At 36.7% G+C, this 20,381-nt stretch overlaps 1 protein-coding gene across 4 annotated transcripts in view; it reads right to left on the bottom strand.

Moving 5' to 3' along the window:
• Nucleotides 1-20,381, bottom strand: part of LOC121314418 (dymeclin-like) — a 170,911-nt gene that overhangs the window by 130,522 nt on the left and 20,008 nt on the right. For all 4 annotated transcript variants that reach the window (XM_041247681.1, XM_041247671.1, XM_041247690.1 and 1 more), the window contains 3 exons: nt 18,165-18,237; nt 7,020-7,145; nt 6,170-6,312 (listed from right to left, as the gene is read on the bottom strand). In XM_041247681.1, coding sequence (XP_041103615.1) covers nt 6,170-6,312; nt 7,020-7,145; nt 18,165-18,237 — 342 coding nt within the window. The remainder of the gene's footprint in view (nt 1-6,169; nt 6,313-7,019; nt 7,146-18,164; nt 18,238-20,381) is intronic.

Raw genomic sequence — 20,381 nt, forward strand, 5'->3', positions numbered from 1 at the left:
CCCAGCAACAGAGAAATACTAAAGCGGTGGTGCTTATGTTGCATGAATTCTACAGAAGACCTACCTGGCTATCTGTACAGAAGCATAGGGCTACTAAATACAATTTTTAGATCCTCAAAACCACTCTAAAATGAGGCACGTTTTGACTATCTCACCATATCTTCATCATTAAGTTTAAATATTTGGCCTGGTTTCATACCTGACCTGTATTTTCCTCTACACAAAACAGAAGCAAAAATCAAAATCTTGAGGCGGGATTTTCCTGGATTTTGGTTGATTTGACACAGAGTGACCCTTACATACATACATACATACATACATACATACATATATATATATATATATATATATATATATATATATATATATATATATATATATATATATATATATATATATATATATATATACACACACACACACACACACACACGTGAGCAATTATCCACCACCAAAACACTATAAACACTATATACAAAGTTTGTCCTTCCTTTTTAAGATATAGACTGGAGATATGGCAAAGATTAATATTATCTTCCAGAGACACAGCTTTGCAGACGGTAAGTATTGTATTCAAGTTTCGTGTCTCAGGACTGCCTCTTGTGGTGAGACAAAGAGTTGCAAAGAGTGTTGATTTCCAGGACCACACAATGAAGAAGTCCAAGACTTTGAAGGTAAAGCAAAGGGAAGTATTGTTTTCCAGTATCGTGTTTCACAAGTGCCCCTAACAGTGAGACACAGTAGTGTAATAGTTTTCAGAGCCAATACCGTGTGATTCCCCAGAGCAACTTCCAACACAGTACAAACTTTCTTGGCCAAGCAGGTAACAACAGAATTGTATTATTGTCGTTGTATTTTCCTTTGATTAATTATGTCTTTCCTTCCCTTTTCAGGCTCCTGAATAATAAAACATGTTTACCAACACTATGGTTTATATATCCTTTGTTTTGTCTTCTGCACAAACATGAATAAAACCACACGCATTTACCAACTCGATAATAGAAGGGTGAAGTTCAAAGTGGTACTGACATTATTTGTTTTGGTAAATCGCTGGGTTCCGTGTTTCTTCCAGTGCATCCTGATCCAGTGATTCTCAATCCAGTCCAGGATTTGCAAGCGACGTGTCAACACATACTACATCCTTGATCACGGTTTAATTTTCTTTATTTCTTCTATTCAGGTCAGCACCATCCCCATGCTAAGTAACTCTTTCAAAATAATAATTCTAACTCTTTGTGGTTTTCTCCGCAATCAATGCACAATTGTAGCACTAAACAATAAACCAACTAAAGCAGGTATTTTTCATTCTTTGGTTTTCACAGGTCGTAGTTTGATGCAACACATGCACCACGTCAATACTTCCTGGTTCACCCCTTACTGAGTTCTTCCAGTTTCCTTATATTTCTAAGAGGTGGGACATCCTGTCTCCTACCCAATCTCTGTTTGACTTAATCTTAACAATCCACCATAGCCTTCACACAGAAGCAGCCATTAGTGGTGGACACCCAAAGTACAACTGACCAGAAATCTTTGTTACCCAAAAGAAACAGTCCATGTTCACAGTGTTAATTAGTCAGTCTCCAAGGTATGGGTTGGAGGTTTAAATATATCACAGAGCGATTCTTATATATATATATATATATATATATATATATATATATATATATATATATATATATATATATATATATATATATTAGTGCTGTGAAAAAGTATTTGCCCCTGTCTGATTTTCTGCATTTTTGCATATTTTGGAAACAATGTTATCAGATCTTCAACTAAAATCTAACATTAGATAAAAGGGACCCTGAATTAACAAATAACATTTTGATACTTATTTCATTTATTTTTTTATTAAAGAAAGTTATGCAACACCCAATGCCCCATGTGAAAAAGTAATCGCCCCTTTAGACTCAATAACTGGTTATGCCACCTATAGCAGCAATAACTGCAATGAAACACTTCCTGTAGTTATTGATCAGTCTCTCACAGCACCGTGGAATAATTCTGGCCCACTACTTCATGCAGAAATGCTTCAGCTCTGACACTTGTGGGTTTATGAGCATAAACTGCTCGTTTCAGGTCCTACCATCTCAATGGGGTTTAGGTCTGGACTTTGACAAGGCCATTCCAAAACTTTACATTTCTTGTTCTTCAACCATTCTGATGTAGACTTGCTTCTGTGTTTCAGATCATTGTCTTGCCGCATGACCAAGCTGCGCTTCAGCTTCAGCTCACGGATGGATGGACTGACATTCCCCTACAGAATTCTATGATACAGAGCTGAATTCATGGTTCCCTCAATAATAGCAAGTCGTCCAGGTCCTGATGCTGCAAGGCATCCCCAAATCATGACACTACCACCACCATGCATGACCGTTGGTATGAGGTTCTTACTGTGAAATACAGTGTTTGGTTTTCGCCAGACATAACGGGGTCCATGTTGGCCAAAAAGTTCCACTTTTGACTCATTATTTTTCCTGATGATCTTGAGGATCATCCATGTGCTTTTTGGCAAACTTCAGATGAGCATTCATGTTCTTCTTACTGAGCATTGGTTTCCGCCTTGCTACTTGGTCATGAATCCCATTTTTTCCCAGTGTCTTTCTGATGGTGGAGTGATGAACACTGACCTTAGCCGAGGCAGGAGAGGCCTGCAGATCCCTGGATATTGTTCTAGGGTTCTCTGTGACTTCCTGGACGATTTCACGCCTTGCTCTTGGACAGATTTTGGCAGGACAGACACTCCTGGGAAGATTCACTACTGTCCCAAACGGTTTTTTTTTTTTTGGTTTGGTGGAGACCCAGAGCCTTAGAAATTGCTTCGTAACCCTTTCCAGACTGCTAGGCATCAACAACTTTTTCCAGAGGTTTTCAGGAATTTCTTTTGATCATGGCATGATTTGCCTCTAGAACTTGTGTGCTGACAACTTCACTCTGATGGTAAGGGCCAAAGTTAGTCAGATTTATATTGGGCAGAGCTGGCCCAAATTAGGCACGATTGTTAACCAAAGTATTCAAACGCCTGACCCTAACTAACCCTTTAATTGGTTGAGTTAACTAGGGGGCAATAACTTTTTCACACCTGAAGACTGCATGTTTGATTACCTTGCACACCAAACAAATGAAAGAAGCACCAAACTTTGGTGTCATTTTTTTTCTGAATCCCTCTACACAGTACTACAACCCACAAAAAGATCTGACCTAATTCAATGTGAAAAATGTGCAAAATTGAAGAAAATCAGACAGAGGGCAAATACTTTTTCACAGCACTGTGTGTGTGTGTATGTATGTATGTATGTATGTATAGATAGATAGATAGATAGATAGATAGATTAGTTGAAACTATACAAGATAATATTGTTTTTTCTCTTTCTTTCACTGTAATGAGGGTTTCAAAATTACCCAGAATAACTGAACTTTTCTGTTATACAGTTTTCACTAAAAATGTTATACCTTTGTTTTTCAGATATGCAAATCTATATAAAAATGACAAAATTGTTTTGAAAACACAAAAACAGAAAATGTGACCTAACCTAATATTATTCAGCAACTAAACCCACAAGATTCTCCACCCCCACCCCATCTTAAGGTACCAACTGAATCAGAAATGTCTGACTGCTTCTTTTGTCTAGAAAACATTAAGGCCTGGCACAGGCTTTAGTCTTTCGTGTCTACTGCTGCCCACTAATAATAACCTCCGCCAACAGCCTTGGAGCAGCAAGAAATGCACATCAGACATCCTTTTAAACTTTTTATTAGCAAATGTTTGGACTTAGTTCCACTGCATAAACAGGAGTGCATGATGTTTCAAAATACAGACTTCAGCAGCTTTACAGGTCTCTCTGGGTTCTCAACAATAACACATTACTGTTATTCCAAATGCCTTTGTGGTACTCCTGGCATGATTCTGGAAGCCTTTCCTCTGTTAAAAAGAGACTTTTAGGATTGACTGACTAAGACAGCTGGGTCACGTCATTCAATAAACAAAGCAGCAAATTATTCATCTGGCACTACAACTAGGCATACACTATGCAAAAAAAAATAGAAAAAAACAAAACAACCCTAAATATAAAATTTAAGGACACCGCCCACCTATGAGCAAATGGATACACACCACCCCCAACCCCACCCCCGTCTCCTTACCCAAAGAATGTTTTCACCAATAAAATTCTCAAACTGCACTTTTACAGGTCAGTGGATTTTATAGTGTTGAACCATTCCTTGTTTCAATGGTAAACATCTACATTTAGAAAAACAATATACTGTAGGCAAGGGCACTACTTGCTTTTAATGCAGTATGATGGACCATTTGCAGTTACAGGATTTTCCACTGTTGCAAACTAGAGTGGTAAAACTAAAAGTAATTTCACAGCAGTATGGCTAATCGTTACTGAGGGAAAGAATGACATGCAGAAATAGCTGAAAACTAGATTGATGTCAAGCACCTGCTTCCTAGGAACCCCCTTTGATTCCATGGTTGTTACTTACCGATCCTTTCACTTTTAGGAAGATTGTATTACTGTGTCACATATCTATTTGGGTGGTCTCTCACTTTACACTTTAATAACTAAACTCCTAGCACATTGGTTGGGTTGAATTGATTATTTTAGGACTTTGTGTCCCAACACCTGAAACTGTTTGGGGAATGTAAACAGTTTAGACTGGATCTCATTCTGACAGCATTCAAATTCATTAGCAAGAACATTGAAGGGCTTTGTGAATATAAATGTATGGTTTCCAAATATTCATCAAACAATGCGATCTAATCATTAGTAATTAAATTACTTTAGTTATTCAAGTGGTAGTTCAGCAAAAAAATTCAGGATTCAGTCACTCACCAAAAAAAAAAAAAAAAAAATGCAATTTGAGCATTTACAAATTATCAAAGAATGAAATGAAAGGTAATTTCAGTCTGAGGAAATTTTTTTAATCAAAAATGGAAATGGAAAATATCAAATAAGCAAAGAGTGAAACACAAAAGAAGACAGACAGCTTCTTCAGTATTTGAGTAAAGCGATATAACCAAATTGAGAAACGTAAAATACCAAACAAGCAAAGAACAAAGCACAAAAGAAGGGACAGCTTCTTCGGTCTGCAGAAGGATCTCTGGAGTGCCTTTACAGTCAAATTGAATTTCATTTGTCCGATAGTTTATTCCTAATTTGGATGAAATACCCAAAGAGAACAAGCTTTCTCTTTGGTTTAATTTTACCTGACTTATCTAAATAATCAAACCAATGTTTTAAAATGAGACTCAGTAGCCCAGTAGAGCTCGCAATAATGTTTATTTTGAAAATGTTGTCATCTCAAATAAAAACCTTTAAGAAGGGTTTCTTGCTGTCAAAGAGGGTCTTTATTCCACAGGCAAGACACTGCCTGGTGCTGATCAGGGTTTGCAAAACCTGTTTTCTAAAAAGTGGTAGTTCACCCCTTCCTGCAATTTATGAGAATAAACATTTAAGATTCATACTTTTCTTCCTTTTTTCCTTTCTCTTTAACAGTTATTTGACAAATGTGGATTGACATTTGATTTTGCAGTTTATATACTGTGTATGCACTGCTGTAGTCTTGTATAATGAATAAAACTGAATTTTCTATAATAACAAGGCAAGAACATTACGAACGTTATTTCAAACTCTCGGAGTTTAATGTTTGAAGATACTATCCTCCTAAATTGCTTGCCACAACCCGTTTGCAAATGAGGCCAGGGTCTCAATTGGTTAACTTCTGGTATAAATAATAAACACATACAAAACAAATCAATGGCATGTATCTTCTAAATATAATTTACTGATTTTATGTTCATTCAATAAAAAAAACATTGTATTAAAAAGTTTCCATTTCTCTTGATGCCCATTTTTTATCTGTTCAGGAACTGTGCATTTGCTCAGAGCACATTTTGCTTACTCAAAGACCAAAGAAGCGGTCTCTTTCGGGTTTCACCCTTTGCTTGTTTGATATTTTCCATTTTGCAATTTGAAAAAAATGATTTGCTCAAACACCAAAATAACCTTTCATTTGATAATTTGTAAATGCTCAAATCGCAAAATGGTTATTTTTTTTCAGTGATTGACCAACTCCTGACTGAGTGTAACATACACACACACACACACACACATATTCATACATACATACATATATATATATATATATATAAATTACTTACTGGCAACGCCTGATGCAAGTCCATAGAATAATCCACTCCCCTCTGCCTGTTGCTCAAAGACATGGGTGACTGGGGGAGGACACTTCTCTTGTCTAATGAAGTTATACAGCAATGTTTTTACAAGTCTACTGGTGAAGGGCACACTGGAGACATAAAAAATTAAATTTAATCACAGGTAACATATTGTATAAAACATACTGAATATGTAACAACAGTTCCTCCACTCCTCTGTACAAGGATCTCAAAAAACAGATCAGCAAAACATTTAAGTACATACAGACGAATAATACAGCACAGCTATTTTATTTACCAGGAAATATATCACTACCAGTGAAAAAATTGAGAATTAGGCTTTTATTTGTATTATCTAATACCACTGGATTGGCAGCTTATCATCAAAAAACAACACAGGTCATCCGAAGTCGAGAGACTGGCATCAGATATACCCAACAGTGCATCATCTTATTAAGCATTGTTCTCCTTGCATATGGAAACAGTGCCTCTCTCCAATAGCAAATAGCATAACTTTCTGTAAAGACTAATTTGCAGTTGCACACAAAAGCATTCTGGGGTCTGATTCCTTTAAGTATGAACAACTTACACCTTTCCAAAAAAGGGGCCGTCCTGAAGCAGCTCACAAGTCATTGAGACACCGCTACAGTACAATGTAGCATACGGCTTTAAAAGTGCACCACTCCTGGGGTAGGAAGTGATTTCAGACAGCCATAGATTCCAAACAGAACACTGCTGTTCTAGCTTCCCCCAATACATCCCATTCATTTATACAATCCGATTTCCAATGACTTCAGATTTTAAGCAACCCTTTAAAAAACTGTAGTTTTAGACTTACCATCGTCCTTGCATAAGGTATTTGTAAATTAGACTCTCTCGCAGAATCTCCTTGTGGAATAGCTGGTAGGAGAGCAGGATGAGGAGAGTTGTCACAGCCTCAAACAGAATACTATATGTGATGTCCCTGCAGACAGACAACAAAGGTTAAATTTACACGAATGTAAAGATATGTACATATTTTGTGTTTTATTATTATTATAATTTTTGTATGCAGTTTTCAGCCATCTGATTTTTAAAAGATACCAATTAAATGTTGGCAAAGACAATACTTAAAATAAACATACTGTATGAAACAAACTGGTACAATAGAAAGAAACAATTAAAATAATTAAACGACTAGTAAGTAAAAGCAGTGAACATAAAAAATATCAATATAGATACATTTGGACACTAGCTAAATAATGTTGTATTCGTGCTGTAGGTCAACAAGACAGGGTTTGAAATTAACAACCAGACCGACCAAACGCTGGTTTATTTGGTCTGGAGTGGGTACATCATAGCACCCCCCCAGTGGTGCAACCATGTTTTATTTCTGCTTGTTTTTTTTTTTTTCTAAATAAGGTTTCTCGGAGGAAGGAATCTTTTCCCCCTTCGACGAAAACTACTTTTGGGCAAAGCTAACAAACTGAACAGAAAAGAGACTGCAAGGAATTTTTTTTTTTAAATGGACATATGTAACTCAATTATAGTAAAGCTGAAAAGTGCTTACATTGAACTTTAAATCAGAAAGCATCAGAATCAAACAAGACAGAAAAATAGAAGAGTTTACTTAGTTAAATGAAAATTATTAAAAACCATGTATTGCTAACAAGGTCGGAAACCGTGCCCAATGCCAGGCCCAAAGCTTTCCATGCCGACTCGTCTCAGAGACACAGCAAATTGCCATTGATATTCTCTGGTTAGGAACCACAAGCAGATTAGTGGTAAAATATCCTGTGTTTGATAATTTAGAACCTTGAATGGAAAAAACTGCTGCTTAAAGAACTTCAGTCCAGTAGACAGGAAGACAGTGCTGATGAATGCGTAATCAATACCCTGAATATCGAAGGGCTGAGAGCTTTCACTGGGACTGAGGAGTGTAATTAATTACACTTTAACCAACTCCTGACATGGGGCTGGCGTCAGCTCACGACTCTGCATTGTTTCTGGGTTACAGGCATTCACCATGTTGCCAGATCATCTTCTGCCCTCTGACCTGGTGTCCTATTATCAATATTTACATTGGCTGGTATGCCTCCAGTACTAACAGTGAGCCAGACAACACACAGTAACCTCCACAGATACGAGGAAAGAGAGAGCTGGAGGAAGCTGATGCACTGTCAGCCATTTGCTTACACCCCAAAACACTGTGCAGTTGGTATGGTACTTCGTTGGTAATGACATTTTAGACAGCAAGTTCTTTTCCAGTAGAGGCTAAATAAGGAAAAGAACAGTGGTTCTTGTATTCATTTCTTTATTTAAAACAGACAGGATGTACTTTTGTAAAACATTCTCACAAAATACTATTGCTAACCTCCAATTGTTGGTTTCTTTTTATGCATAACCAGTTACTTAATTCACAGGTCCAAGGTACTGTAACTGTTCAAGTGGGACAGTCATCCCGAAATGATTTTACTGACCACTCACAACAGAAGTTCTCTGTACTGGAAGCTGTTGCTTTCTGTATATAATATGTCTGTAAGTGGCAAGTCAAAATTCAAATTATGAATTAAGACAAATCAAAATTTAGTGTTGTTGCACATTTTCATTAAAAACAAAACAATGTCTCAAAATGCTATGCAATGGGAGTTTTAGGTCTTGCCTACAACTGGTTAATTCCCAGCCCAATTAGGATTATGGGCTGTATAAAGAGCCCATCTAAATTACTCCAATGGAGGAAGTTACCCAATGAACATGCAATGCTGTGAATACATTGCTGTAGTAGCATTTATTTATTCTATACACTCTATATACTGTATATGACTTTTTCATGAAATTATTAGAGAAATGTTGAATGCCTAATTATGTTACCGCAGTCCATTGTTACAGTGCCTTATTCACAATGAATGAATATTCCGAAAATTGGTCTACACTGTTGATAAATATGCAAACACCACAACAGTTTAAAAAACAAATATATTTTAAAATAAAACAAATCCTGAAATAATTCCCTAGTTAATTGGGCCTGATATTCCACTGCCAAACTTCTGAGCCACCAGCACGTCTATTTATTCCATCCAAAAGACAAATGTTTTTACAGGATAACACAGCAAGTGGAATGGTCACCTTCCTTGGGAGTAGATGCCAAAATAAATAAAAGGACAAAAAGTCACTTGCGGTGCCAGATCATAATCTCAGCAATGCAGTTCTAGACTGTGAAATAGGATATCCAGTGTGGAAATATTTTCTTTCCACAATTTCATTGTTCACAGTATCAAGAGGTTAATCTGGATTAATACTTGGGTAACGTCAAGCTCTGCCAAAAAGGAGGGATTGACAGCAACTACAGTTGAAATCACATTTAAATATTGTCCTTCCTGTGGCCCGATCAAAAGGGTTAAATAGAAGCCTAAGGGGTGGGGAATCAGAGCTTTGTTTTGATCAGGACAAAGATAAGACAGTTCCAAGCAGGATATTTCCTTTCTTTTCTTGGATTCCGTTCCAATCTCACACCCATTCCTCTACAATGTGATGCCTAACTAGGATCAAAACAAGAGATATATACCATTTGGAAAAGGATATTGATCAAAGGTGTAGTTTTGTATAGTTTGTTGGTAGAAGTGGAATGGAAAGTTAATCCTTAAATTTTCAGGTCCCAACAAAATACAGTCAAACCTGTAAGAGACCACACAAGGGACAGTCTAATAGTGGTCTCTTAACACAGGTGGTCTCTTAAAAGAGGGCCCATAACATATGAATTTTCTATTTGTATCTAACATACTTTCCTATAATTAGGTATGTCTTACATACAGGGTAAAAGCCAGGACGATGTTACATGAACAAAAGGAAGTATGTAACTTAATAACATTAATTTAGATAATGCATTCACAAAACAAATTCTTTTGTGAAAGTAATGAATGCTTGCCTGTCTCCGGTCACACAAAATGTTTTAAATCCTTTGCAAATTTCAATGCCTGTGTCTGCCTTTCAGGTACGTGTTGATTCATTGCATCCTGAAACCAATGCCAGCATAAGCATAAGATCTTTTTCGATTACCGCGCACATTGTTTTCATACTGTTATTAATATGGCTTGAATTTTTCGGTGTTTATTTTCCTTAACGGTTTGCCTTTAAGTCTTAAGCCGCTACATCCTAATGATGAGAACATTCTATTAAAATTAGCGGGAAAGAACAACACAACACAAAACTGACACATTGGTAGCTACCTAGTTGTTCGAAAAATGAAGGTGACACAAAATAAGCAAGTCAATCAGGACATCAAGGTAAAAAGAATAGACTTTGTTTAGTAATTAACAGCTTTATTCGCGTTTAATTAAGATATTGAATCAGCTCAAAACACGGTCACAAGAACAAAAATAAAAACCTAAAACTTCAAGCCCTAGTTCTTTCCATTTCAAAATGCTGTATCTGCGTCTCTCTAGTGCCAAATTTTTCAGCATTTTTTCCAGCCACTTACTGTCTATACAAGTTTAAGTAATTTTATTTCCGTCACCTAGGGAGGACCTTTTGTTTCTCCATGTTTTCTCTCTTCCTTTACAAGAGAGCGCTGTTATTTTATTGATTACAGATTAAAAGACAGCTAAAATGGTTACCGTATTCCTCTGAATTTATGACGTACTGTTTAAAACCATATTTTTCTCATAACACTAGCCCTGTGTAAGGTGCTGCTTAATACAGGTTTGAGTTTGTTGCTGGGTAAGAGAATTGAAGTTAGACAGGTGGTTGCTCAATACAGTTAAATACAAGCATAAATGTCATTGGGAGGAATTTAAAGTGGTCACTTGGACCAGGTGGTCGCTAAATAAAGGTCGTCGCATGAGCATGTTTGACTATGTACATTATATAATTGTATGCTTTGTATACGAAATGTTGATTAAATGTTTCTCAGAATTATTGAGAGCACAGTTAAAAAAAAATCATTGTTAATTGTCTTTAATATGATTTTTGCCAGTGGGGGCAACCACTTGGGGGAGAAATCAACAAAAAAACAGAAGGAAGATTACATCAAAACAAGGGCAACAACTCAGGTAAGATAGCCATTAAATGTATTTATCTAAATGCCAGAAGTCTCAAAAATAAAATGCTAGAACTTGAAGCTACTGCACTAACAAGTAACTACGATGTGTTAGGTGTTACAGAAACGTGGCTATCGAAGAGTGATGGAGACGAACATACTATTAGTGGGTATACACTGTATAGGAAAGACAGACACAACAGAAGAGGCGGAAGGATATCGCTATACATCAAAAATAGTCTTGAAGCCCAGTTGTTAAATCTAGAAGAAAAAAAACAAAAACGCATAATCAATATGGGTCAGGATAATGGACAAAACTTCAAAGGGCATAATAATAGGGCCATGCTACTGACCGCCAAATTAAGACACTGAGCAAAATAATCTGCTATACAAGGACATTAGAAATTCATGCAGCAAAGGAGAAGCCATATTAATGGGGGATTTCAACTTCCCCCGTATAAAAAGGAAAAACCTGATAGGGAGCACGACAGATGGAATTCAAGTACTTGGAACTACAAACTCAAATCAAAAAGGAAGTCAGAAAGGTCAAGACAGAGATAGAAATGAGCATTGCTACAGGGGCTAAAACCAATTCCAAGAAGTTTTCTCCAATATTATAAAAGCAAGATAACATTCAAAGAGGAGATCAAATGTCTAAGAGATACAAATGGCAAAATCATATACGAAAAGAAAAAAAAAAGCAAATAAGGGCGACCAGAATTATTCCGGGTTTAAAAGGCATGTCATATGCAGACAGACTAAAATAACTGAATCTATTCAGCTTTGAACAAAGACGACTATGCAGCAATCTGATTCAAGCATTCAAAATTCTAAAAGGTATTGACAATGTCGACCCATGGGATTTTTCAACCTGAAAAAAGAAACAAGAACCAGGAATCACAAATGGAGATTAGATAAAGAGGCATTCAGAACAGAAAATAGGAGGCACTTTTTTTTTTTTTTTTTTTTTTTTTTTTACACGGAGAATTGTTGCTGAAGCTGACACCCTGGGATCCTTCAAGAAGCTGCTTGATGAGATTCTGGGATCAATAAGCTACTAACAACCAAACGAGCAAGGATAGGCCGAATGGCCTCCTCTGTTTGTAAACTTTCTAATGTTCTTATGTAACAGTCTTGCACAGTAGAGTAAGTTTGAGGTTCAAATCTGGAACACAGACTCCATCTCTGTTGCTCTGATGGAGAAAGTGACACTGTAATAAGTGTACATGTGCAGAGGCTGCACGTGACACAGGGCAAGATTATTGGGGTTACTTTTAACCTAAACAGAACTTTGTGTGTTATTCTGTCTTTATTTGACATCATAATTATATAAAATGACCTTGCTGTAAATTTTCGTGAGCAGATTGAATTAGTCCCTCATTACAGGAAATGTGTCTGGAGTCTATGGCCACAGGTTGGATTGCAATCCCAGTGGCAGATGGAAAAATACATTGGACTTGTGACTATAATCCAATTGCAAGGCACTGGAGTAAAAGTTGGAGAGTAATTTCCTAGTTTAGTTATCTATGATGTGTGAATAAAAAAATATCCAAGGTCTCAGGAATATACTGCAAAACAAATTGTTGCGATATGGACAACACGAGACAGGGGGCTGTGTAATCCTTCAAGCCCCAAACCCTTCGGTACTTAATAACGTTCAACATAATCTCCACCGTCAGAGTGAATTACATTAGACCAATCTGATGAGGGTGACATGCAAGCCTGTATGAGCACTACCAATAGACTTTTCCCTCAGAAAACAATAGAATGTCTCAAGTTAGTTTCCAGTAATTTGGCTCTGGGACAAAAATCACGAGAAAGGCAATATCTCTCCCCAGTACTTGTGGTTTCTATGATACTCACAACAAACAAATACCTTACACTACTGGCAACCTCTACCTTGAAAAAAGGGGTGACGCACAGAGGCCCTGTAAGATAACCATTTAACATGCGGATGAGATGGCAAAAGAATTCCCATATGTTGGGATTCTCCTCTACTCACCACCAGCCTCTGCATTACCTGCTCCTGAATACTGTACTCCACTTAAATGTGTTATTGGTTACCTTTTCATATAAATGGTATTTTTAAATAACTTATAAGCTATGCTTTTTATGTAATCCTCACAGAAAATAAATACAATTCAAATAAAACTCCACTGAACATTCAGATTTGTAGATTCTATCCGACACAAAAACACATTGGAAATGTAAAAAAAAACGGCAGGTTATCAAAAGTGCCCAGCCATTTAAAGTGGAGATATCAAAAACACAAGCCAAGTTTCAAGAAACCATTGGGTCAACCTTGCCCAGCACAAAGCAAATAGGCACAACTGTTAAACCAATGGGGGCCAAGGTTTCCTCAACTGTTTCTTCTAACATGTATCAAAAAGACAAGCTAAGTTATAAGAAACAATTGCGGGAGGCCTTGGCCAGCTCCAAGCAAATAGGCACTCTGTAAAAGCGGTGGGGGTCAAGGTTGCCCCAGTTGTTTCTAACTTGGCTTATATTTGCACGATGAAGTTATGTGTGCAAAAGTATGTGTGTTCAATGAACGTGTCAATCATATCAACTACATTTTTTTCACATAAATTACATTTAATTTTATTTTTAAGTTAGCAATATAAACCCTGTGTGGGAATCGAACCCAAGACATGCTTCCAATGCAGCTTGCAAAGCAGACGCCCTAGCTTTCACGTCACAAAATTTGCTATTCCATTTCACAACATTTGCAAGTAGTACAGTAGTAAAGGTACAGTTTTTAACAAGTAATGAGATTAACAAGATTTTGTAAATAATGATTATGTATAGGGGTCTACTTAAAGCGGTAAATTTGTACATTTTTCACGGGTAAGCTATGAAATGAAATTAGGATTTCGCAGACCTGTTTCGCAAACCTAAGTAGACAATATTTAAGAGCACTAAAAGCCTAAAACTAGTGGTACTTTCTTTCTTACTAAAATAAAGTGCTGTAATTTGTTAAAGACAAACATGCAACATCCCCCAGCAGTTGCTGCTGACATTCTCCGTCTGGTGTGGACTTGCCCACATATTAAGTCTGCACGTCTGCATCCAGTGAATTGGTTGGAAGTGAAAGGCAAAGCTTTGCCAAGTTTAACAGATGTGAAAATCGATTATAAACAGTCCCAAAACTCGGTTACCCAAAGGCATCTGGCATACGTTAATAAAGGCAATATATGCAGCACATTTGTTGTCATGTTATAAATCCCATCCAATAATTTATTTTATTAGTACCGAGTCAAAACAAAGAAAATGTGCCTATTCGGGTCTAAAATTCTGACTGTTTAATCTTTTGCAGTCCTATGTTGGACCAGGTCCGACATTACAATTTTCCCTTTCCAGTCCGATATCGGACCCTGTCTGATATCATCAAAAAGACGTAAAGCACAGGTCTGTAGTCGTTTTTTCTCTGGAAAAAGCAGAGAATGGCCAATGGCCATGTGAGTCGGATAGGAGTCGAATGAACGAAAAAAGGGCGTATCTCATAGCCCCATGCATTACAGAGATAACATGGAAATAATAAAGGAGGTAGCTGCTTCTCCATCCAGTGCTCAAAGAATACCATGGACATTTGCAGAGCTTTTTGAGATGTTATAGTAATAAAATAATGACTTGAATCACATTATTTAGGAGTTTGGTGATGAAATGAGTGATCAGGAGAGGATTTACCAGTATGCACGTCTATAAAGAGGTATGTGAAAAATACAGCTAACAAGAGGTGGGGCTTGGCTGTAGCTACAGTACTGAGTGTCCTTTTGCGATTCAATGACTTTTAAACCTGTTTTACTCTGAAAAAAATATATATTTTAAACAGTGCTGTGAAATAAACAGCGCACGTGAAAATAAAGTGAACCTGATGCGCCTGACAAGCACTGAATAAATGGACTGCAAAGGGTTAAAAAGTAAGCAGCAGGTTGTTTGAAGCAAGGTGGCTGTGATAGAGCGTACTTGTAGTACTGATTTAACTTGGATACAACTGACAGAAATACTTTGTCTGCACTGACTTTCCAGTCTGTTTTCTGAAAGCTGTTTATTTTACATTCTATTCAGCAGCCTTGGTAGCTTTTCGTTTAATGTGTGATTCTAAAGCTAAATAGCGATCGATCGTATTTTCTCCAGGCACATAACAAGATGTGCAAAGCAATTATCTCCATCTGTATGTACAGTTTCTTTTTGCTTTGTCATGCATTTCTGGTATGTTACCTCCAATGCTGAAAACCACATTAAATCAAAACAATGCAGCACTGACTTTGTCCCACCCCCTACTGTACAGTACAGGTCACAAAAAAAATATTCACGAATATACAATTGAACAAGAACTGTTACTGTACAGGTCAAGAAAAATATTCACGAAAATACAATTGAACAAGAACTGTTGAATATTTTCATTTCATACAGTATAAAATGGCAATGCTTATATCTGATAGTGAAAAAGAAATAAATGCCAATATAGATAAAGAAAGAAATGTCTACGTATTGATTTATGTATTCATTTATTTCAATATTTATTAATGTATTTATTTATTTATGTTTTACTTTTACCAAATACAGTGGTGTGCAGAAGTATCCACCCCCCCTGCAAAGTTTTCACATTTTGTTGGCACCTGAGCGTACTCCACGATGCTTTCAAATTTGACTTTACATGTAGAATCTACACAAACTACTCCACATTGACAAAGTTAAAAAATGCACATAGAATATAAATAAGTAAGATTTACAGAGAAAAACAGATTAATCTCAGTTGCTTAAGTATTCAACCCCTTTGCTATTGAAGCCCTAAATCAGCTCAGGTGCAAATGATTTGTTTGAAAGGTCACAAAATTTGTGAAATGGTTTCAGCCAGTGTGTACTCAAATTGGTTTAACTTGTACAAAATTTCCCTCAAGTATATAAAGACTTTCAAGCTGCAACTCACATAGTGATCCAACAAAGCAACCATGAAGACCAAGGAGCTTTCAAAACAAGTCAGGGATAAAGTGGTAGAGAGGCACAGTGCATGAGAAGGGTACAAGAAAATTTAAAAGGCCCTGATAATCTCTCAGCACAGTGAAGTCGACCATTAAGAACTGGAATATGCATCATTCCACCCAGACACTACTCAGATCAGGTCACCCTCCCAAACTGAGCAGCTAGGCAAGCAGGAAACTGGTTCGGGATGTCACTCTGAAGCCAACAATGACCATGAGAGATCTGCAAAGTTCTGTTTCTGAGATGGGAGTCAGTGTTCACACATCAACGATAAGCCAGTCCCTACACAAAGCTGGCCTGTATGGACAGGTGGCAAGAAAGAAGCCATTACCAAGAAGCCTCATCTTAAAGCACATATGGAGTTTGCGAAAAAAACATGTAGATGATACTGCAGACATGTGGAAAAAGGTTTTGTGGTCAGATGAGACAAAAAATTTAACTTTTCGGTCTAAATTCCAAGCGTTATGTTTGGCACAAGCCCAACACTACACATCACCCAGTCAACACCATCCCAACTGTCATGCATGGTGATGGCAGCCTCATGTAATTGGGATGCTTGCCTTCAGCAGGGACTAGGAAGCTTGTCAGGATAGAGGGGAGAATGGATGGTGCAAAGTACAGGCGAATCCTTGAGGAAAACCTGTTTGAGTCAGCCAAGACGAACTGGGGAGGAAATACACATTTCAGTAGGACAATAACCCAAAGTACAAAGCCAAAGCCACACTGGAGTGGTTGAACAAGAAGAGAATTAATGTTCTTGATTGGCCCAGTCAAAGTCCTGACTTGAATCCAATCAAAAAGTTATGGCGAGACTTGAAGATAGCAGTCCATTGACGAACCCCAACAAACTTATCAGAACTGGAGTAATTTTCCTGTGAAGAATGGGAAAAAATTTCACCATCCAACTGTGCAAAGCTAGTACAGACCTATCCAAAAAGACTGCAATAATTGCTGCAAAAGGTGCTTCTACCAAGTACTGACTTAAGTTTTGCTGACATTTAACCTCCTCCTCATAGAACAGGGTTCAGTTTAACCACTACAGCTTTGAATAAAAAAAGTTTGTTTGAAAAACTGTGCACACATTATTTGTAATTCAACAAAATGTGACATTATTGGTAGGGGGTGAACACTTCTGCAAACCACTGTATATGGGCTATCCTTCAGCATAGCTAATTCTCATAAATTAGCATTTCTTTTAGACCAGTGGGGACCACAAATAGCATTACTACGATCAACCAGAATCGAGAGGAGGAACCGTACTTCCTTGCGCCAATAGGGACCACAATGAGAGTTACACTGACAGGAAACCAACATTTTTCAGGAGATAAAGACCAAAATTTTAGAATGATGACTCAAAAAAATAATCCCCAAAATGTAAACAATAACAAAAGTCCACAGAATTCTCAGCTGGCTGACTTCATCTTTCAAAATGCTGCTTGTTTTCTCAACTAATCATGTAGCACCGACAGTATATATAACACAACACATTTGCAAAAGGTTATAGTTTCTCTCTGATAACAGGAACTACCATAACTCTCAATTTATTAGGCGTATTTATTTGGAAAGCAGCAGCAATGTTCATGTTTTCTTAAATATGTTTTTATACCACTGTACTTTTAGTTCAAAAGCACAACATAGCTCACTGTAATTCACCAAGTGGTTCTTGAATTAAGAATGTGTGTGTTTTGTAGTTGCTATGAATACATACTCTTTCTAACTCCTTTAACTTTTTTCGTTTAACAAAATAGTTTGTCATTAAATGATCATTTGATGCATCAAGCAGCTCATCAGGACCAGGAATCGTGATACATATTATATCTGCCTATCCTATCGTGACATCAGTACATCATTGTACCCCTACGCTGCACCATCTCATGGGCTGTTGTAAATTTTCTGTAGTACAAGGAGCACAATAAGGAATAACATCCATGCCCCACAATCTTCGAGGAAAGAATAAGAACTTATTTTGAAATAAATACTTACAGTAGGGGTACTTCAATAATGAGATGGACCAGGTTACACATCATCTCCTCAAAGAGATCTTCCTCGCCAGCATCTAAAAGAAAAAGTATTTTATGAAGAGTTCAAACACGACCAGTCTACCCAATATCTGCTTTTTCTGAACCTATGAAGACTGTGTATTTGTTTGTATAAATTATATATCAGCATTTAATTGCCACCAAGGTTGCGCAGCATTCACCTTCAAACCCAAATTTTATCATCCTTTATGTAGGCACTGCAATACAAAAAGGGGGGCATTTTAAAAATTGGATTTCCATTTTTGACAATAGGCCGGTTCATGTAAACTTACTGTATATGCCATTACCTCACTTACTCAATGTTAAATGCAAAACACTGCATACAATACTGCAGATCAGGCCGTATTAAAAATGTAAGAAATGTTTTTTTTTTTGGTTTAAGTATTTGTTTGTTGTTTAGGGAGTTTATAAGCATTCTCTTAGATTAAAAACAAACTTCTAACCTTATCTTGAACAGTTGTGAGAACAAGTTTCATGGATCGCAAAATGTTAATTAATAAAAATGTGCATATGGTCAGAATTATAAATTGTGTAGTCTGTGCCTGCCAGTTCAGCGTTAAGGATCAGTGCCCTAGTAACCTATTAAAACATGGAAACAACCAAGCATGTTTATCTAGAGCACTAGCTCACAGATAAGAACAGTTTAAAACCAAGAATACTGTTTTTCCCTCAAAAAGCTTGTACCTGTACAGCAAAGATATTTTGAACCAGTTTTGACTAAAGTACTTCCCAAACGTTAACTGTGATGTGCCAAAATAAATGGTCATTTCATGGAATAATGCACTGTGTAACATAATGCCATCACATCTGAGGAGAATACAGCTTATGGAAATCTATAAAGCGAGTTCCCGCTCGTAAAAAACAACATTTCGGTCTCTTTCGATTAAAAACAAAAAAAAAACATTTAAAAAAATTGCTTTGGTGTTTATGGTTTATATCAGAATGCTTGACTTACCTCCAACAGAGAACATAAAAAAACAAAAACACAATAGACATTTACACATGCCAAATGTTGAGTCACCTGTCAAGCCTGAAACCACAATTGCTTGGGGAATAGGCCTAGTTATTTGCTGTCGATTCATTTTTAAATTCCAAGCAATACATTTTTGTACTGGACATTTTACACTTTACTTCAGAATACCAAATACCTGTACCACTCAATATCTCCCAACATAGGCACATTCTTTTGTAACTTTACAGTGAGACTTGCCAGCCATCAAAAGGATAAACCTTTGCTCTTAAACCCAGTACATTAGACTATAATGGCCAAAAAACGGAACAGGGAACCATTGAGATCAAAAGTATGTATTTGTTCAGGATTTTCAGATGACGAAATATTTGTTACGAATCAGAAAGCAATTACTATTCAGTGTTATATATAGATTGTATTTATCACACACTCACCCAGTATAATACACTTGACAGAAATCAAACTGTTGATAAACACAAATTACAGAAACGTAGTGTTCATTTTACCATAACGAGTGGGAAATAAAATTAGTGCTCTGACCAGATAGGTTAGACATGCTGGCTAATACTTTCCTGACATTTCGCTTGACTATTAAACCTGCTTTTTACTAAATGACTGACTTGCTGTATCTTGGATTTCAGATTGTCAAATGTTTGTATTTTTACAGAACCTCAAATCAGATTAACATGTTACTAGCCTGAGACATTCTTAATATTAAATGATGCCACTGTGACATCACAGTAGAAATAACAAATACTACTTGAATACAGGTGATCAAATTCCATGAAAAATTGTGATATACTTATAACATGTATATAGAAAACACTTGTATAATATGCGTTTAACAAAATGAAATCTATGGGAAAGAGAATTAATACTACTTAGTACGTAGAAAAGAAGAATCGCTAATAAAACAATGAAAAATAAATTATGTTCACCTGAACAAAATGCTAAGCACATTTTTTTCAGGCTTGTTTTATTTACTAAAGCTAAAGCACAAGCATTAAACATTTCTTTTAGGAAAAAGAAAAGCGATATGCTCCAACAATAATCATAATATCAACTTATTTTAAGATGTTCTCAAAGTAGTGGCCTTCTTACTTTACAGTGTGCATCCTGATTTCCAAATAAACAGTGCCTGGTAATAAACAGCGAGTCCACATTTGTCATCGCTGGCAAGACTCGGCTTCC

This window comes from Polyodon spathula, chromosome 1 (assembly GCF_017654505.1).
Source record: "Polyodon spathula isolate WHYD16114869_AA chromosome 1, ASM1765450v1, whole genome shotgun sequence".
Taxonomy (NCBI): Eukaryota; Metazoa; Chordata; class Actinopteri; order Acipenseriformes; family Polyodontidae; genus Polyodon; species Polyodon spathula.